This window comes from Saccopteryx bilineata, chromosome 2, assembly GCF_036850765.1.
Source record: "Saccopteryx bilineata isolate mSacBil1 chromosome 2, mSacBil1_pri_phased_curated, whole genome shotgun sequence".
Classification (NCBI taxonomy): Eukaryota; Metazoa; Chordata; class Mammalia; order Chiroptera; family Emballonuridae; genus Saccopteryx; species Saccopteryx bilineata.
In genome coordinates, this window is record NC_089491.1 from 279,607 (window position 1) to 300,036 (window position 20,430).

General features: G+C 54.8%; 1 protein-coding gene across 9 annotated transcripts in view; it reads right to left on the reverse strand.

The window, feature by feature from the left end:
* The window catches only part of EHMT1 (euchromatic histone lysine methyltransferase 1), a 153,068-nt gene that overhangs the window by 11,855 nt on the left and 120,783 nt on the right, over positions 1-20,430 (reverse strand). For all 9 annotated transcript variants that reach the window (XM_066255583.1, XM_066255584.1, XM_066255582.1 and 6 more), the window contains 8 exons: positions 15,480-15,602; positions 9,190-9,291; positions 7,885-7,989; positions 3,293-3,447; positions 2,463-2,630; positions 1,971-2,115; positions 1,398-1,475; positions 451-566 (listed from right to left, as the gene is read on the reverse strand). In XM_066255583.1, the coding sequence (XP_066111680.1) occupies positions 451-566; positions 1,398-1,475; positions 1,971-2,115; positions 2,463-2,630; positions 3,293-3,447; positions 7,885-7,989; positions 9,190-9,291; positions 15,480-15,602 (992 nt within the window). The remainder of the gene's footprint in view (positions 1-450; positions 567-1,397; positions 1,476-1,970; positions 2,116-2,462; positions 2,631-3,292; positions 3,448-7,884; positions 7,990-9,189; positions 9,292-15,479; positions 15,603-20,430) is intronic.

Sequence of the window (20,430 nt, forward strand, 5' to 3'; positions counted from 1 at the left end):
AGGGACGCTGGTGGACAGAGCCGAGCCCAGACACACACAGGGCTGTGGGCTTGGCACCCCAGCCACATGCCACGAGTGACTCAGGGACAAGGGTCCACGGTGTTGGGAGGTCTGCACTGAACACCTCACATGGCCACCAGAGAAACAGGGGGAGAATGGGGTGCTGGGGAGATGACCCAGCTCTGATGTGTGCGAGCGTGGGGACCCAACCCGCATCTCTGCTTTCGGCTCTTCTGACAGAGCGGGCGGGCCCTCGCCCTCAGCGCCGTGTCTGAGCCGGAGGAAGCAGAACTGGTACTTCCACCACCTGTGACCTGGATGGGGCCCAAGGTCGAAGTCAGTCCCCATCAGCGTGCACACACACTGGCCTCTCCACTTGTTCTCAGACCGTCAAGCAGCCCTGACGGCGCCCTGTCCCGAGGGTTTGTGCACGTGGCGTGGCGCCCTCACCGGAGGCCGTTCTGCACGACACGGTTGCGGCACGTCCTCCAGCAGGCGCAGGCGTGGTTGCACTCGAACAGCAGCGGGGGCTCTGCCATGTTGAACTCGGGCAGCAGCCGGCCGTCCTGGGGGACAGACCTGCCGTCAGGACGCACGTGCTCACCTCCACTGGGCGTGCCCACACCCACACTCTGCAGACTGAGTACTGACCAGCACAGTGCCTTCTCATCCCTTTTCCCCTGAGGGAGCCAGGGGAGCCTCGAACTCAGAGTCCATGCAGGTGACAGGAACCGGGACAGCACTGCATGGGCCCAGCTGTGTCCCCCGTGCCCCCCCGCTTCCTCCCCTGTCCTGTAGTGCCCCCAGACTCCAGCCACTGGGCTCTTGGCCTGTTGCCACACAAGCGCCCAGCCCCCGCTCTCTGTATGACAATCCGCAGAGGCCACGCCATCAGGCGAGACACCGGGGTTGACTGTGGAGTCTGAGGCCCCAGCGCTTCTCGGATGCTTGGTGTTGCCACCTCTCCGAGGTCTGGCTCCACACAGCACACACGAGACTAGATGTGAGCCCCACCTGCCCCTCGCTGTGCGACAAACACTCGGACACCACTGACTGCCCACACACCCGCCCTTCCCTCCACAGCTTACCGGGGAGAACTGTCTGCTCACAGCCTCCACTCACAGCCTGAGTCTCCCCTGCTCCCAGGACACCCTGGCTCCTGTCCCTGCCAGCCACCTCTGAACCCTCAAAGCAAGGACGTCTGCAGTGCTCATCTTGGACACGAGCCCGTCGGTCCACACCAGTGCCCATGCCCCCAACTCCAGGTGCCACCAAGGATGGCTGGCTCCATCTGCAACAGCTTTCCCCACCTGCCTCAGCTGCACTGCTCCTGCCCAGAGCTGGGCTTGGGGCAGCCTTGGACAGGGCACCCTCCGGGCCTGGAGGGCGATGCTCACCTTGTCGTACCAGCAGCGCATGCTGAGCTGGCCACACATGCAGTTGCTGGAGGAGCAGTCGTCGATGCACACACAGTACTGTGGAGGCAGGGGACACGGTCACAGTCCAACACAGTGTCGCTGCCCCCTCTCCCGAGAACCCTCCTGTGATGCCGAGACCGGCGCTAATCTGCCCCGTGCTTTCTGAAAGCCACACTCAGGGAGCAGAGGAGTGTGGCCCCTGGCTCAGTTCTCAAGGGCACCAGGGGGGTGCGGGCACTTATGACGGGGCCATTTGGGTGGGAGAGTGCTCAGCAGTGAGGCTGGGGACAGTCTGGGTGAGTCGCCCTGAGGGGCGGGCGGTGAACAGCAGGCAGGGGTGGGCATGGCTGCACTGGACACGCCCTGTGGGAAAGGCACGGCTAGAGCAGAAGCCTGGCCTGAAGCCAGGGGACAGCACGTGTCTCACTTCTGCCTGTGCAGGAAGAACAAACAGGCTGTGGGCACAAGCGCCAAGAGCACCGGGTGCTCCAGGGAGACCCGCAGACCCATGGTCACCCCCACAAAGCCGGGCCTCCTCCTGCCATCACCGACCTGCAGGTGGGTGATGTTCCTGTCGATGTTCATGGGGGACGTCACGCAGTTCTGAGAGACGTACTTGTAGTTGCTGGGGCTGGGCTCGTTGTCCACGGCGTTGACGCAGGGGATGGGGATTCGCTCGTAGCCTCGAGCGATGTCTCTGCCGCGAGAAGGGGGTTTTACCTCTGTGTAACGGGGGCTGCCCTAACGAGGACTGACGACACCCACAGGGCTGCACGTGAGCTGGGGTGTCCTCGCTCAGAGAAAAGCTCTCCCCGGGTATACACGTCAGCAGCGTGGACAGGACCCCTGGTCTCAGGGCTGCACGTGAGCCGGGGTGTCCTTGCTCAGAGGAAAGCTCTCCCCGGGCACACGTGTCAGCAGCGTGGGCAGGACCCCTGGTCTCAGGGCTGCACGTGAGCCGGGGTGTCCTCGCTCAGAGGAAAGCTCTCCCCGGGCACACGTGTCAGCAGCGTGGGCAGGACCCCTGGCCTCGGGGCTGCGTACCTGCTCACTGTCTTCTCCGGGGGGGCCGGCCTGTCCGGGCCTGAGTCCCGCAGGGCCTTGCTCATCTGCAGAGCGCTCCACACCTGAGAGTTGAGGCTCGCGCACTGCAGGGGGGTCTCCCCCTCCTTGTTTTTCAAGTTGACATCTGAATCCCGAGAAAGAAAGAGGCTAAAAGGAAAAATGTAAGCCAACAAAACATTCAGATCTTAATTTAAAAGGCAGGAAGACAAGACTCATGAAATGACTGCACTTGGTCAAAGCACTGAGGATACACCCGCATTCTGAAATTGAGCTCGCCGGGCGGCACTCGGCAAACAGCCCTCCCCCATGCTGTCAGGAGCAGTCCCTTCTCCCGCAGGAGGCGCGGAAAGCACTTGGTTGTTCTTGGCGTTTCCACTCAGGGCACTCTCACAGCGAAGAGGGCAGGAGTGAAGACGAGGACAAAGTCACCACACGACTGCGCATGGCGGGCGACCCCAGGCCTGACCTGGTCAGAACTGGACATGGGTGGGCGCGGTGCTCCCCTGAGCCCTGCCTGCCAAGGCCTTCCCCCGAGGTCCACAGTGAGGGTGCATGGCTCCCCTCATTTCCAGGTGACGCAGGTCACCTGAGGTCACACAGCTCAGGCAGGTCCTGCTGAGGAGAACGGGGCCGCTCCCAGGTGTGAGTGACAGGGTGAAGGCCTCAGACAGCAAAGAGGTCTGGCCAGCGCCTCACTGCAGCCCTCCCACAGGGACACTGCTCCTCAGGGCCCCCACACTGGGCTTTCCCCTACCTGACCACAAATGTCCACGCTGACCTCCCACCCCAGAGCCTCACAGGTCACTCACGCCACACAGGCGTAGCGGTCCTCCCTGGCAGCGATGTGCAGCGGCGAGTCTCCGTGGATGTTGACAGCATGCAGGTCACACCTGGCTGCCAGCAGGATCTCGGCTATGTCCACGCAGCCCGAGAAGGCTGCCCAGTGCAGACAGATGTTCTCTTCCTGCAGGGAACGGGGCGTCAGGGTGGGAATGGGGTCAGGGAGGGGATGGGATCCCCAAGAGTTGTCCCTCTCTTTGTTTGGTTTCATACTGAAATCATCTGGAACTAGACCACCTGAAACACACGTCACCACAGTGTGTGGGGACTTTTCCTCACCTATTTTTTAAAATTACATTCACTTTCACCTGGCCTGTGGTGGTGCAGTGGATGAAACATCAACCTGGAGCAATGAGGTCATGGATTTGAAACCTGGGCTTGCCCAGTCAGGGCACATATGACAGCAATCAATGAACGACTAAAGTGAAGCAACTATGAGTTGATACTTCTTGTCCACCCCCCCTTCCCTCTGTAAAATCAATAAATAAAATATTTTTTAAAAATTATATTTATGCCTGATCAGGTGGTAGTGCAGTGGATAGAGCGCAAGACTCAGGTTCGAAACCTGAGTTTTGAACTGGCTTGAGCGCGGGGTCACTTGCTCTGCTGTAGTCCCCCGGGTCAAGGCACATATGAGAAAGCAATCAATGAACAACTAAGGAGCCGCAACGAAGAATTGATGCTTCTCATCTCTCTCCTCTCCTGTCTGTCTGTCCCTATCTGTCCCTTTCTCTGACTCTCTGTCACAGAAAAAAAAATTATTACATTCACTTCGGAACAGACCTCATAATCACAGGATAGGGAAACACTTGCATAAGAGTCACTGCCTCAGGCGCTAGAATGGCTCTGGTTGTGGCAGAGCGATGCCCCAAGATGGGCAGAGCATCGCCCCCTGGTGGGCGTGCCGGGTGGATCCCGGTCGGGGCGCATGTGGGAGTCTGTCTGACTGCCTCCCCGTTTCCAGCTTCGGAAAAATACAAACAACAACAACAACAAAAAGAAGTTTAAATATAAGAAAACTAGAATTCTCCTTGCCTCAGGTATAAACAGCTGTCCGTTACAGCCACAGCAGACTGACCCGGTCACTAGGCTCTGAGAGGAGAAGGGTGCGAGGCAGGGCAGCTGACACAAGGGACGGAGAGAAGGCGCATACAGCAGTGTCCAGCCCAGTGTGTCCCAGAGCAGAACACAGCGCTTTTCCCGTGATGCTCAGGAGAAGACAAGACTAGGAACGTGGCCGTCCCCATCAACCCTATCTGGGCTGACACCCCTGGGCATCCCGTGACTCCCTCTGGAGCGTGAGGACAAGGGACCTGCAGCCTTTGACGGTCTCGGCCCAGAGGTGGGGCTGCTGCTCAAAGGCCCACGTTCTGTGCTGCCCACGAAGTGCTTTCTGCTCCACTGGCCCCTCAGGAACTGGGGCAGGAAGCTCAGCACCCAGGCCCCGCAGTGGGGGTCCACCAGCCCCCAGCCTTCCCGGTTCCTGCCTGTCTCACCCGGGGCATAGGCCTCACGCTCCCCAGGCCCAAGCGGGCTCGTAGACAACCTGCCCCAGCCTCCACGCTAAGTACATCCATCACTTACAGCTCAGTGAGCTTTAGAGGATAAAAGCACAAGCACCAAGAGGCCCCGCGTCCCCCCGTCCTTGTCAACGGGGGCCACCCCAGGCCTCAGGGGCTCCGCTCTGTCCCACTGAGGGCAGCTCTCTGCCAGCCTGAGTGTTTTCTGAGAGCCACGTCTGGTCTTGGATTGCTCTCCCTTTCCCCCGACTTTTGCCGCTGGCTCCCACCCTCTTTACACACAAGCTCCTGAGTAAACACGGTTTCCTAGGGCCCTTTGTCTTCCTTTCATCAGGAGCATTTACGATTTTATAACTGGTTCCCTGGCCTTCTTGGGGTCCTTCTGCTACGTGACAACAGGCCTGCCCCATATTCCAGAGAAAACGGAGGCACCTCCACTTCCAGCAAAGACGAGTAAGGGCACCCGACTGGGTGAGCCCTCCCTCCTGAAAGGACCAGCAAAGCAAAGCAAGTGGTGAAAAGTCCACCTCTGGAGAAAGGAAGGCTTTCTAGGCGAAGGCACTGGAACAGCCAGACACGTACATGCAAGAAACAAACCGCTCTGACCCGTACCTTGTGCCACTAATCACACCTAAAACCAGACAAGAAACAGGGCACGCCTGGGTGTTGGTCAGGTGATGGCTCCTTGGAACAGCAAGGGCACAGCGTACACAGATGACTGATAAACCCAGCGGCCCAGAGGTGGGGCTGCTGCTCAAAGGCCCACGTTCTGTGCTGCCCACGCAGTGCTTTCTGCTCCACTGGCCCCTCAGGAACTGGGGCAGGAAGCTCAGCACCCAGGCCCCGCAGTGGGGGTCCACCAGCCCCCAGCCTTCCCGGTTCCTGCCTGTCTCACCCGGGGCATAGGCCTCACGCTCCCCAGGCCCAGGCGGGCTCGTAGACAACCTGCCCCAGCCTCCACGCTAAGTACATCCATCACTTACAGCTCAGTGAGCTTTAGAGGATAAAAGCACAAGCACCAAGAGGCCCCGCGTCTCCCCGTCCTTGTCAACGGGGGCCACCCCAGGCCTCAGGGGCTCCGCTCTGTCCCACTGATAAACCGCTTTCCAGCACCGAAAGCTCCTGCTGCCCCCAGCACAACCATGAGCGTCTGCCTCACCTGACAGAGGACCTGTGCCTCAAACAAACCCCTACCCCTCATCAGGAAGAGGGAACAACCCAACACACGTGAGGACAAGACTGGGCAGATCCCTCACCCGAGACCCAGGTGACCGCCGGTGCTGGGCGGGTGTGGAAAATGGATGCTTAGCTCTGGGAAAGGCCAGCCACTCGGGAGAGCAGTCTACTGGTGTCCTAGGAAAGCTAAAGTGCGCACGTCCTGTGCCCCTTGGACTCCTCGCCGCGCCAGAGAGACGAGAGATGTGCCATGCGGAAACCTGCACATGACCACTCACGGCAGCTCCATCTGTCAAACTGCAGAACCCAAATGCCCGGCCTGGAGCAGCCCACGAGCTCGCCGACTACAGACACAGAGGAAGAAGTACGAGGCCTCATGCCCCCCAGTCTGGGTCCTGTATGCAAACACTCAGCGTGCATCCTGGCAAAGTGGGAGGAGGAGCCACTGGGCTCGTGATCTGCACTGTGGAGGTTTCTGGGATCAGAACTTCTCCCACTGTGCACTTTGAACAGGGGTCTGCCAATTACACATCAAGAAAACTATTAAAACAATATAGCTGCCTCGTATAAAGAACAGGCAATTTAATCAACGCTCCTGAGGTATCAGAACCACCGCAGGTCTGGGGCTGAAGCAGCCAGAAGCTGCAGCTGCCCACACCCAGTCCTCACCCCGTGACTTCCGTGTGCATGGACGTGTGTCCAGCGTGAGCACATGGGGCTGGTGCTCAGAACCACTGCACTGCTGCAGGGAGTGCGTGCATGGTGCACAGATGGACATCAGCAAGGCAGAAGGAGAGGGCACCCACCCACTGCAGCCACGTGACTTCCCCACACCCCTTCCCATGTATCCTTCTCTAAACCTCCTTCCTGTGTTTCCCAGGCCACAGACACCCTCACGACCTTGTCATCGTCCTCACTAGCCACTGCTGCCCATACACCGTGTCTACACCTTTGGTGCGCACTGCTCTCTGGGCTACCGCAGAGATCGGTGTCTGATCGTGCATGGGTAGACGCTTAGTGTCAAGCCTGCGTCCTCATTTTTTTTTTTTTTACCAATTTAATGAGTCTGTGGCTAGATCTTCCACTTAGGGCTTTGGTGACTCCTTATAAAGGTGGACACAGCCATACCACGTCTGTCTGTCCTGGATGCCCCAGCCCTCTGCCGGAATACCTGACACCCTGTCCTCACCACCCCACCACGTGTGTCTGTCCTGGATGCCCCAGCCCTCTGCCGGAATACCTGACACCCTGTCCTCACCACCCCACCACGTCTGTCTGTCCTGGATGCCCCAGCCCTCTGCCGGAATACCTGACACCCTGTCCTCACCACCCCACCACGTGTGTCTGTCCTGGATGCCCCAGCCCTCTGCCGGAATACCTGACACCCTGTCCTCACCACCCCACTGGCTCTGTGGGTCCCTTAACTTCTAAGAACTAATCCTTTAAATTCATCAGTGCCACCTGACTCCAAACAGCCCCAAATGACACAGGGGCTGGAGAGCTGTTCCCAGGGGCTGTGCTGAAGCCTCTGACCTTGGCCCCACACCGTCTCCTGGGCAGAAACACCATGCAACACACTGACCACCAGTCTAGTATCAGATCAGCCCAGATGCCACAGCACGGCCAGCCTCCTTTTCTTTCCTGCCCAGGTGGCAATGACCACCTCTACCTGCCCAGGTGTGGGCTGCACCCTGGGGCTCCTCAGACCTGACAAGACACAGGAGTCAGTGACACGGTCACAGTTCAGGTATACCCCTGGATCTACGACCAGCTATCACTGACACAACCAATAAGCACGACCGCAGACCACGCAAAGGCAGGTCACCTGTAGCCCTGGCCCACCCTGCCCAGCACGTGACACTCACGTTGTCTCGGATGTTGATATCCGACCCCTTGGACAGCAGCAGCTTCACTAGGTCCACGTGCTTGTACTCAGTGGCCCAGATCATGGGCGTCCAGCCACCGTCATCCTAATTTCGAAAGAAAGAAGGAAAAACCCATCGCAGCTCCCAGAAGGTGAGGAGAACAAGCTCTCTCAGTCCTGCAGGGCAGCAGGGCGGGGGCCAGCCTGGCCCGGACTGGCCGGCAAACCTCTGTCTGAGGGGGGACTATGGGACCACTGGGCCCCACATGACAGAGGACTGACTCATAGAAGACCAGACCTGACTTGGCCAGCGACACGGGCTGTGAGCATGAAGCAAGAGCGCCAGCCACGAGCCACGATAGATAGGCGTCCGGCGCTGGGCCGACACACATGGGGAGCAAAGAACACCACTGGCCCGTCTCCTTCCTCGGGCCCTCACGCAGGGCCCAGGTTGGGATTAAACCAGGAAAAGCAGGCCATCAGGAGACGAGGCCGGCCCAGGCAGAGGCTCACCCAGTACCTCCCACTTGACTTGCTACACGTCTGAGTCTCATGTTCCCCAGGGGACAGCAGCCTCCACAACTAAAGTGAGACTGCCCAGCAGGTTGGCTGTGACACCGCCAGGGACTGGGGAGACAGCAGAGAGGATGCCCGTCTACCTCATGGAGCCAGCCTACCCCGGGGAGAGACTTATAAACCCCATCCAGAGTGAAATGGAAAATTAACTGGGGGGTGCTAGTTAATTTTCCATTTCACTGGAAAACAAAGTGAAGGGGAAAGGGTCTAGCCAGTGACCCAAAAAAGTAGAGGTGGGCCACAGTCCACAGCAACCGATGGGCAGCTGGGCTGGTGGTGAGAACAAGCAGGGTGGAGCAGAGGCAGGACAGGCACGTGGGGGGCAGGAAGCCCTCACTTGCTGGACAGACACATGGCCCGGCCCCTGCCTCATGTTGGGCGGTCCAGGAAGACACGTACACCACGGGCCCTCACACAGGGTAGAGGCAGGTGGACATAGAGCAAACACACAAGGAAGGAGGTGGCATGCCAGACAATGCCAGTGCTAGAAGGGAAAGTGGGTGTCCCAGGGAGCAGCTGGTGGTGACCTGAGTGCAGGCCAGGAGGAGGCTGAGGCAGCTGGGGGACACCACAGAAGCCACCAGGCAGGAACTGCCGGGCACGTGTTAGCAGAGCAGCCGGTGAGCAGGCCAGGAGGATGGGTGGGGCCAGGCGGTTACAAAGGAGAACTGTCTCTGGCCAGGTCGCTGGCTGGCCACCAGGGGAATGTATGTGAAGGGTGTGGCTTTACCTGACAGTTGACATCCATTTGTCCATTTGAAAGCAGGTACTGCACGACATCATAGTGGCCTTTCTTGGCAGCCAGGTGCAAACAGGTGGAACCCTCTGCATCCTACAACACAAATGTGATCAGGTCCCAAGAAACATACTGGGATCCATGGCACTGGGCCCACGTCACCAACCACTCAAGTGCTGTGTGAACTAAGAACCGGGCAGAGAGGGCGGAGGCCTTTTCCAAGGTCCCATGACCGGGACCGGGTCCCCAACCGACTCTGACAGGCTGGGCCTCAGGAGATACACCCGCAGGTGCACTGACAACCATGACTCTCTCTCTGCCATGGTCCCCATGGGCTGAAGGGCCTGGCCAGTATGCCATGGCCGGCCATTCCACGGGCAGCTTTGATAGGACTGGGACTGACACGGGTCCTCCACTCTGTCCGCAGGCTAAGACCACAGCTGCCCTCTGTGAGCACTGTGCCATAATCACTGTCCAAGTGGCAGAGACCAGCAGGGAGCCAGGCAGGCTGCTGACTGCCCCATTCCACCTCCTGGCTGTGGACATATCTCCCCCTCAGCTTTCAGCCAAGGATGCTGAATACATCACAAAACAAAACAAACAAAAGCCACGCGCCCAGGGTCTCGGTCTGGAGAGGCTCCAGGGGAGACCTGGAGGACCATGGAGGGCACAGCCACCCCTTTCTCCCCAGATGTTGTCCTTTCTTCATGCTGACCTTGTTCCCCGAGGCCCTTTCTCTCTCTGTTGTTATTCTCAGAGCTGGAATCCACAGTTTGAGCACCTACCATTAAGCAATCTCACCTACAGCGAGGCTGTGCCCAGGGAACAGGCCACAGGTGCCCGGAGGAGGGGAAGGGGAAAGGGGCAGGGGCAGGGTGTGGAGGAGGACTGGGCAGGGGTGTCCAGTGGACACACTGGGAGGGCTCGCTGTGGAGCAGTGGAGTCGGACCGCAGGGCTGAGGGCACATCAGCTGAGTGAACGCCATGGGAAAAGGCAAAACATGCAGGGTAGCGGGCAGAACTGCCAGCCTCCACCTGCAGGGCAGTGAGAGGTTTCCCACCCACTGCCACAGGGAACACCCCGTGCCTGCCCACTGGGTCTTCCCCTCACTCATTGGAGGGAACCGTGCCCACACCCGACAGGCTCCACTTGTGCTGCACACATGTGTTCAAAAACGGTGGTTTTATCCTTCTGCTTCTCCTACCCAGTCCAGCACTCTTCCTGGGACTCGTCTTTGTAGACAGCGTGCAGTGCTGGTTCAGTTACTCCCACCGATGTCAACGCTCCTGGTTCAGAACACTCAGCTTTCCCGACTCTGCCGCCTGAGGGTGCACTGCACACAGCATACTCCACTGCGTCCACGTGCAAGAGTGGCCAGGACCATGGTCTCAGGGTGAGGGTTCCAGCTTCGAGGAAGGCGGCTCTGCCCAGCAGCTGTGCTGCTCACCTCTGGGAGCCAGCCTTGGAGCTTTCTAGACCTTGGTGCTACCAGATGGTGTCTCCGTGGTGTTTCATGAGGCCAGTGTTGTTTTTTCTTTTTGTTGTTTTATAATTTATTGGTTGATTTTAGAGTGCGGCAGAGAGAGACAGAGAAAGAGACAGAAACAGTGATCTGCTCCTCTCTGTGCCCCGACCAGGGATTGCACCTGCAACCTCTGCATATCAGGACGACACTACCCAACCACACGATCTGACCAGTGGCCAGTGCCTTTTCCTGTGTTTGTTGTCACTTATTCCTCATCTTCTGGGAACTGAGTGTTGATGGTCTTTGCCCAATTTTTCTTTTGCATTCTTCTGCTTCTATGTGAGGAGTTCCTTACACTTTTTGGACAGTAATCCTTGGCCAGGGCAGCAAACTCTTCTCCCAGTGTGTAGCCTGTCCTGTACTTTGTGACGTCTTGACCAAAAGTTCTCGATCGTCATGCACTTGACCTCATACATTGTTTTTGTACATTTTGTATCTTATTGAAGAGATCTTATATGCTGGAATCACAAGATGACCTTCTCTCTCGGTGTCTGAGAGTTCTGTAAACCCACCTTCTTGTTGGATTCTCGTGCTGACCAGGGCACAGGAGTACTCCGTCCTTTCTTCTGCCCTCTGTGCCATGACAGTTAACGTGAATCTCACTGTATTAGCACAGAGCTGCTTCTCGCTTTCATCTACTCAAGTGTCTGCCTTCTCACTGGACTATTCAGTATTTTATATTCAATGTGATCGCCAACACGGGTAGGTGACCTGTCACCTATGCAATCTGTCCCATCTGTTCTTATCCTCGTCTCCTGTCTTTATTTACGTGAACACTTTTTTTTTTAGTGTTCCATTCTACTCCATTCTACTCCCTCTACTAGCTTTTTTAAAAGTTCGCTTAAAGCTGGCCCTGGCTGGTTAGCTTGGTCGGAGTGTTGTCCTGAAACACCACGGTGGTGGGTCTGATCCCTGGTCGGGGCACATACAGGAAGTAATCAATGAATGCAGAACAACCTGGAACAACAAGTGAATGCTCCCCCACCCCCATTCCCCTCTCTCTAAACCAGTCAATAAAAAAGTCCTTAAAGCTGTATTTCTTTTAAATTATTTTCTTGTACTTTCTCTGGAAAGTGTAACGTTTTCTCTAACAGTTCACTTGGATGAGTATTTCTCGCCTTTCATGACAGAGACGAAACAGCCTGACAACATCTGGCTTTGCTCAGTGCTGCCCCTCCACATCTGTCACATACACTTGACCCTGAGCAACACAGGTTTGAAGTGTGGGTCCCCGTATATGCAGACTTAAAAATACACATGCAGCCTGTAGTCTGGCCTGTCATAGCGCAGTCTACAGAACATCAACCTGGAATGCTGAGGTCACTGGTTCCAAACCCCGGGCTTGCCCGGTCAAGGCAGATATGACAAACAACCAATGAACAACTGCAGTGAAGCAACCACACAGGCAGTCCTCTAGTTCTGTGGGGCTGCATCTGTGAATTCCATCAACCCCAGATTGAAAAGAGTATTTTGACGGCGGCAGGGAACCTGTGAATGCATAGAGCCAACTGCTCTAGGCCATTTTACATAAGGGACTTGAGCAACCCCAGGTTTTAGTATCAGCGGGGGATCCTGGGTTTAACCCCCACGGGCACGGACGGGCCGTCATGGGGTCTGGGGAGTCAAAAGTTATACGCAAATTTTGCACTGTGCAGAAGTCAGCCCCCTAACCCCAACTATATTTTACTTCCAAATTCGTATACACTCCACCAGAGAATGTTGTTTTCACTTTAAACAGCCTTTTGTCTTTTAAGCAATTTGAAGAAAACCAGTCTTCCTCATTCCCGGATTCTGGGACTTCCTATGCATTCCCGAGGGCCGAGTTTTCCTCCTGGGGGCTTTGGTACCCGCCTCAGCGGCAGATTCCTACAGTGTTCCTTTACTTAAAAGTGTTTTACTTCACAAGTACTTTCTGGAGAATACTTTTACTGGATGTAGCATCCTCATTGGACACAATCAGGTGCAGCTCCAAAGTCTTCCACAGCCACTGCTCCAAATGAGGAGCTGGCAACTCTCCATCACGTGGCCTGCATGCAACACTGTAACACGCAGGCTCCTCTGGCTGTTTGTAAAGCTTTCTTTTTACAAAGGTTTTTCTACAGAGTAGCTGTTTCAGAGCCGATCCAGCTTGAGGTTTACTGAGTTACTTGGTTCTGTAAATTTCCATCAAATTTTGAAAATGTACAAGAATTTTTTCTTCAGTATTTTTTTTCTACTTGGTTTTCACTCTCCTCTCTCCAATCACCCAGGCCAGCAGTCTGCTGTTCCCCTAAGATGTGTCCAGACTGAGTCTATTTGTGACCCACTTCCCAATGCACCCCTGCAGCTACTGAGCCTGTCTACGACTCATCCACTTAGACACCTGTTCCAGTCGTCAGTCTGGCCAGTTCCAGATGCTTCCGTGAAGCCCTGGACATCAGCCTCTTGCCTCTTCAGAGGGACTTCACTGGGTGCTGGCTCCTGTGATGAGGTTAGAAGATCATCCCCTGGTAGAGAACTGGGCAAGTGCAGAATTCACCCAACATCACAGGGAGAGGACTGATAGTTACCCAACAGTTACAACAAATATTTATAGAAAAATTAAAGACTTCCAGATCTCAGAACCACAAACCAAACCAAAGGACTAAATACAAGCTTGAAAAATATTCATTACATATGTGAACAACTGTATACAGGATATTTTCACTTAAAGAGAAGCAAACTAAAATAGTAAATAAAACAACCAATTTTGCATATCTAGCTTATTAGCATTCCTCCATAACCATGTGCCAGTGGGCAGGTAAGCGTGTAGGGGAGAGTGCTCGGACGCTCCTGAGTAAAGCTCAGAGAGGCATCAAAGCCTAGAAAACAATGACACATTTTGATCTAGCAGTTCTGTTCCCAGAAATCTGTCCTGAAGAAACCACACACGTGCAAGGTTTAGCCATGAAAAATGTCTGCTGAAACGTGTGTATAATAAAAATAGAAAATGATAAATATTAAATAAGCATATCTCACTAAACAAATGATATAATTACATCAGGGAACACAAGCAACCACTTAAAACAATGTTACAGGATATTTAGTAGAAAAATAGAATTTAACTTGATGGGAAACAGGAACTGATAAACTAGTGTGAACAACATGATCACTTTCATTGGAAAAAATATGTATTAATGCAAAAGACCGTAAGGCCTTCCTGACATTTTTTATTGTTTTACATACATACACTTGCCATTCTCACCATGCTGAACTGTGTGCTTCAGCGGCATTGCTAACATCACGGTGGTGTGCAGTCACCACCATCTATTCCCAAAGCCGCCTCGTCACGGAAACTGGGAGACCATTAAGCAATGACCTCCCTCCGGCCCCAAGCTCTCGCATGCCTCAGTCTCTAAATCTGCCGATTCTACGTCCCTCACAGAGTGGAATGACATGGTGCCTGCCCTCTAGTAACTGGCATTTATACTCAGCATGAGGTCAAGTTCGTCTGCGTTGTACCCTGATTCAGAATGTCCTTCCTTTTTAAGGCTCAATCCCATTCTTTGTGTGGATGGGCTGCACTATGTTCATCTGTCATCCACAGATGGACAGCTGTGGGGTTTCTCCCTCTGGGCTGCTGTGACTACAGCTGCAGTGACCATGGTGGGCCACGGTCTGCCTGTGTCCCGCCTTCAGTCTCCTCAGTGCACAGCTGGGCCAGGGTTACTGGATCACATAGTAATTCCATGTTTAACTGCATTCTTCTGCGTGTAGATGTCCAGTGGAAGAACTGCCCTTTCCCCATGGAGCGCTCTCGGCCCCCTTGTCAAAAACCATCCAACAAACATGAGATTTCCTCCGGCTCACTGTCCTGTTCCACGGTCCGCAAGTCCGCCCGCAGCCAGCACCTCTGTCTTCACTGTGCGGCTCTGTAGCAAGTTTCCAGACCAGGAATTCTGAGTCCTCAGCTTTGCTCTGTTTCAGGGTGGTTTGGGCAGCTCAGGGTCCCCAAGACCCATCTGAATTTTAGGATGTGCACTTCTGTTTTGGTGAGAAACTTGACAGGGTTTGATGGGACTGCACTGACTGCAGGGTCACTCTGGGTGAACTGACATCTTACCAGTGCTGTCTTCCAACCCAGGAACGCCGGCATGCCCGCCGTTTCCACTATTAGTGTCTTTAATTTCCCTCAGCAGCGCTGTCTGGTTTTCAGTGTATAAATCTTTCACCTCCCTGGTTAAGTTTATTCCTAAGGATCATTCTTCTAATGCTACTATAAACAAAACTGTTCACTTCCTTTCTGGGTGGTCCATCAACAAGTGTGAGGGACACGGCTGCCGTCTCTGTCCTGACTCCATCTCCCAGCTCTCCTGAACGCGCTCATTACTTCTACCAACTTTTCTGTGGATTCTTTCAGATTTTCCACTATAGGATCATGTCATTTATGAACAGAGATCATTTTGCTTCTTCTTTTCCAATTGGGACCCCAAGGTCTTTATTTGTCTTGTAGCCTAACTGGAGCAGACAGAAACAAGGCAGGGAAGCGTGTCCAATGAAGGAAGCCCCCTCTGCATGGCAGACCCGACCACTCTGTCTGCTGTCGGGCACAGGACCATGTGCACTGGCACTGTCTGCAGGCGCACCCGCAACCGAGCTTGCCGAAATAACCATTCCAGACACCTGGTGGGCGTGCCCAATGCCACCAATTCCTGAAGACGTTCCACAGGAACAGGGGCCTGCTCCTGTGCCTGAGAAAGCTCTGGCAGAACAGAACTAGGACTCGGGCGCCTCACGTACCTTAGGGTCCACGAGGGCCCCGGCCTTGATGAGGTACTTCACCGCGTCCAAGTGGTTGTTCTCTGCTGCCTCCATCAGCGGGGTTCTCTGGTCCTCTGAGCAGGTGTCAATGTTCGCTCCCGCCTGGTGAAACCAAGGGACAGTCGGTGTGTGGGAAGCTGCTGTTGCAACCACAACCCCAATAAGGAGACAACTCACAAGCTTCAGACATCTGAGAACGGAAAGCTCACACCAACCATATTAAACCCTTTCTACTGCCCAATGATATCTGACTTTTGCAAAATTAAGTTTGAAAACAATTATCCTATGACCATCAAAAGCTTTGGTTCAAGAAGAGAGCCTTCGTTTCTAAATCAATGAAAATGTTTTAGAAAATGTTTGTAGCACGTTAGTAGGCAACACCTTTAGAAATGAGAAGGGAGGTGATAACCTCCTAAAGCCAGTAGAAGTAAAGAAGGGGTGCAGCAGGGTCCCCCAGCAAGGCTGGGCGGGAGGTAGGTCACCGGGCTCAGTGGCCTCCACATGGGATGCTCCGGGGCCACTCGGGCAGCCCAGCCCTGGGCTGGGTCGCATGCTGGGAGCAAGTCAGCTATTTGGCAGCTGAAACCTTTTCCCTCTGAGAGAGAAACTGTCAAACTTCTCAGACTGATGGACAAAGAGCTAATATTCAGTTCTAAAAATAAATATTTACTATGGGAAAATCTGAAGTTAGTACTGTTTTTACTTTTAGCAAATAAAAACAGTAGGCTTGGATACACATGGAAAATGGGTCCAGGGAATTCTGGGGAGACTCGGTTACTCTCAGAATCACAGTCCCCACTTCACAGGGATAGACCTGGTGGCAGAGGTCCAAGAGGCTGAGGCAGCAAGGTGGGACACGGGGGTACAAGTTCAATTCCCAACATACAACAGTTCAAAGTCAAGGTGGAGCATTCCCTTCTGAGGGCCAACTCGAGCCAGAACTCATAGCAACTAATTTTATTTTATTTTATTTTATTTTATTTTTTTTGTATTTTTCTGAAGCTGGAAACGGGGAGAGACAGTCAGACAGACTCCCACATGCGCCCGACCGGGATCCACCGACGCTCTGCCCACCAGGGGGCGATGCTCTGCCCCTCCAGGGCGTTGCTCTGCCGGGACCAGAGCCACTCTAGCGCCTGGGGCAGAGGCCAAGGAGCCATCCTCAGCGCCCGGGCCATCTTTGCTCCAATGGAGCCTTGGCTGCGGGAGGGGAAGAGAGAGACAGAGAGGAAGGAGGGGGTGGGGGTGGAGAAGCAAATGGGTGCTTCTCCTGTGTGCCCTGGCCGGGAATCGAACCCGGGTCCCCCACACGCCAGGCCGACGCTCTACCGCTGAGCCAACCGGCCAGGCATAGCAACTAATTTTAACAATCTTTAAAACGCACATGAGATCAGGTTCAGAGTGAAGGGTGGCACAGCACTCAGACCAGGCTGTGCAGCCACAGCACATGCCCTGCAGGCGTAAGGCCGTGTGCCGTCTGCAAACCGGGCCGTGTACTTGGCATTGCTCCTCTGTGACCCCGGAGTCACAGGGCAGCACAGTCTGGGCACTGCCTGCAGTCGGGGGTTGGGAAACAGGCCTTCCCTGGGACTCAGACGTCACTGAGGAGTGGCCTGGATTAACCCAACACTAGTTTCCAGTAGCTTACCTGAAATCAGAACTGGCCAGCGACTGGCTCCACACACAGCCTGGAGCACTCAGTCACCCCCAGAGGGATGCCAGAGAAAAATGGACCATCAACAGAGAAAACAAGGGCAGCTGAGAAACAAACCAAAAACTCTCTGAGAACCCAGAGACACAGGACGAGTCAGACCAGGAGGCCCCACATGACTGCCAGGCCCTTCCCCAGAGATGGCAGAGCACGGGCAATGGGTCTTCAAGCCCCCGCGATGCTCTGGCAGGACCAACCTGACAGTCTCCACACCAGACACAGCGGCGACAGTGCCAGAGCCTGAGCAGGCCCGGCCCAGGCGCGTCCCCCAAACCCGCATGGCCATGTGCGAGGTTGTGTGCACAGCTGAGAGCAGGCCCTGGGGCTCTGGGATCAAGAGCACAGGTGCTGCCTGCTCTCCCTCCCCTGGGCTCCGTGACTGTTGGAAAACCACTTTTCTCTGAGAAAATGCCTCGGAGGCTCATAGTGCACATGCCATGTAGAGGTGAGAGGGAAGGGCACAGACCCAACAGCAGTGATCTTACCAGACAGGCTGGAGTTGGGGGACAGGCGGAGGTGCGGGATGAACAGACAGCCCGGTGCCCGAAGGTCACCACAATGCCCATCAATGGCCCAGGACAGGACACTCAATTCAGGCCAGGGGTGCCCCCAGTGCTAGCACAAGGCTGGGGCTAGATGCTGTCCACCTGAGCCACAGGCACGCCACCAGATCCCATGACCATGAAGCCTGAGGAGAGTGCGCTCCTTCCGATGAGTGTTGTCACCGTGTGCACACTGTGCTGCAGTGCGAGTGTGGGACGGACACCAAACACCATGGAAGACACACCACCTTCAGAGGGGCTGCGACACTGGGAGCCTGGGGCCGGTCTCAGAGCTGCCTTGAGGCCGGGAGCCCCCAAGATCAGAGCCAGCCCAGGGGAGGACACCCCCTGCAAAAAGCCAAACCTCAAAAACCAGCACCCTTGGTTCCAGGCAAACAAGAACCGAACAGATCGCCCCCTTTTCTTGGGATCAGAAAAGCTGCTACGGTCCTGGGAGGAGAAAGATGCAAACATCCCAGGTTCCCAGGGAGCGTGGCCCAGGTCATCAAAGTGTGCACCAGGCTGGGCGTGACAGAGGGGCGCAGGACAGCTGTCAGTGCAAAGGCTCCTACAGACGCCTTTGGAGAGAGGGCTGATGTTCTTTAAAACACATGACATCCGCCTGACCAGGCGGTGGTGCAGTGGATGGAGCGTCGGACTGGGATGCGGAGGACCCAGGTTTGAGACCCCGAGTTCGTCAGTTTGAGCACAGGCTCAACTGGTTTGAACAAAGTTCACCCAAGGTCGCTTGGACCCAAGGTCGCTGGCTCGAGCAAGGGGTTACTTGGTCTGCTGAAGGCCCGCGGTCAGTACACATGTGAGAAACCAATCAATGAACAACTAAGCTGTTGCAATGAAAAACTAATGATTGATGCTTCTCGTCTCTCTCCATTCCTGTCTGTCTGTCCCTATCTATCCCTCTCTCTGACTCTCTCTCTGTAAAAAACAAACACATGACATCCAGCTCTCAATAAGTTAAGACCTGCAAAAAGTTGCGAAACAGAACAGGGTTCCCGTGTCCCTTCACTGACTCTCCAACGACAGCATCCCAGACACAGCCCCAGGGCCAAAGCAGGAAAGAGTGGGATCAGACCACCAACCCATGCAGCTCCCCAGGGTGTGCACTCAGTAGGCTTTTGTCCTTTGACCCGAGAAGGTGACACAGAAAATTCACAGAGACTCAACGAGCATGATGCTGAGGCCGACAGAGCTGAGCCGCATGCTTGGAGGTGCTGCCTGCTGGTAAAACCACACAGAACGCAGAGTTGTGACAGTCACAGCACAGCCTGGAGAGCTGCCAGCTCCCAGGGAACAGGGCTTCCGGAAGCAAGCAGCTCTGTGTCCTGACTGCTGCTTAGCTGCCTTCCTGTTCTTGTTCTTTCTTTCTTTTTAAGTGAGAAGAAGGGAGATAGACTCCCACATTCACCCCGACTGGGATTCAACTGGCAACCCGTCTGGAGCTGATGCTCGAATCAAATGAGCTGTCCTGAGCTCCCAGGGACTGATGCTCGAATCAAATGAGCTGTCCTGAGCTCCCAGGGACTGATGCTCGAACCAATCAAGCTACTGGATGCGGGAGAGGAAGAGAGAGAAGGGGGAGGGGGGAGAGAAGCAGAGGGTCGCTTCTCCTGTGTGCCCTGACTAGGGATCAAACCTGGGATGCTGCACGCTGGGCCGATGCTCTATCACTGAGCCAACCACCAGGCCTCTGGCTTCCCTTTCTTTCTTTTTTTTTTTTTTTTACAGAAACAGAGAGAGAGTCAGAGAGGAATAGAGAGGACCGGAGAGATGAGAAGCATCAATCATTAGTTTTTCGTTGCACATTGCAACACCTTAATTGTTCATTGATTGCTTTCTCATATGTGCCTTGACCATGGGCCTTCAGCAGACCGAGTAACCCCTTGCTCGAGCCAGCGACCTTGGGCTCAAGCTGGCGAGCCTTGCTCAAACCAGATGAGCCCTCGCTCAAGCTGGTGACCTCGGGGTCTTGAACCTGGGTCTTCCGCATCCCAGTCCGACGCTCTATCCACTGCGCCACCGCCTGGTCAGGCTGGCTTCCCTTTCTTATTGCTGACTAACCAGGAAGTCTACATTTTAAGAACTCTACTGTGTGCATCACTTACACACACACAGCGCTATTTCAGTGTTAAAAAAAAAAAGCCAGGCCTTGGCCAGTTACCTCAGTTGGTTAAGGGCATTGTCCCAAAACAACAAGGTTGTGGGCTTGATCCTTGGTCAGGGCACATATAGGAAGTAATAAAAAAATGCACGACTGAGTGTAACAACAAATGCTTCCCTTCCCCCGCCCCTCCCTCTGTCTTTCTAAAAATCAGTAAAAACTAAGCCCTGGCTGGATTGCTTGGCTCAGTGGAGTACTGTCCTGGAGAATGAAAGTTGCCAGTTCAATTCCCGGATCAGAACACATTCCCAGATACGGGAGCCACTGTATGTTCCTATCTCTCTCTCTCTCTCTTTCTTTCTCTCTCTCTCTCTCCCTCTCCCTCTCTCCCTCTCTCCAAAAAAGCAAAAAAAGCCAAAGAGAAAACAGGTCCTTTCAAAAGGGTGACAAGCTAACTTCCGAAAAGGCAGATGGAGACAGAAGATGCAAACGTTTCTTACATGCAGTGAAATAAAACCACCAGCAGCTAGAATCCCAATCCAGGGACAGCGTTCCCTG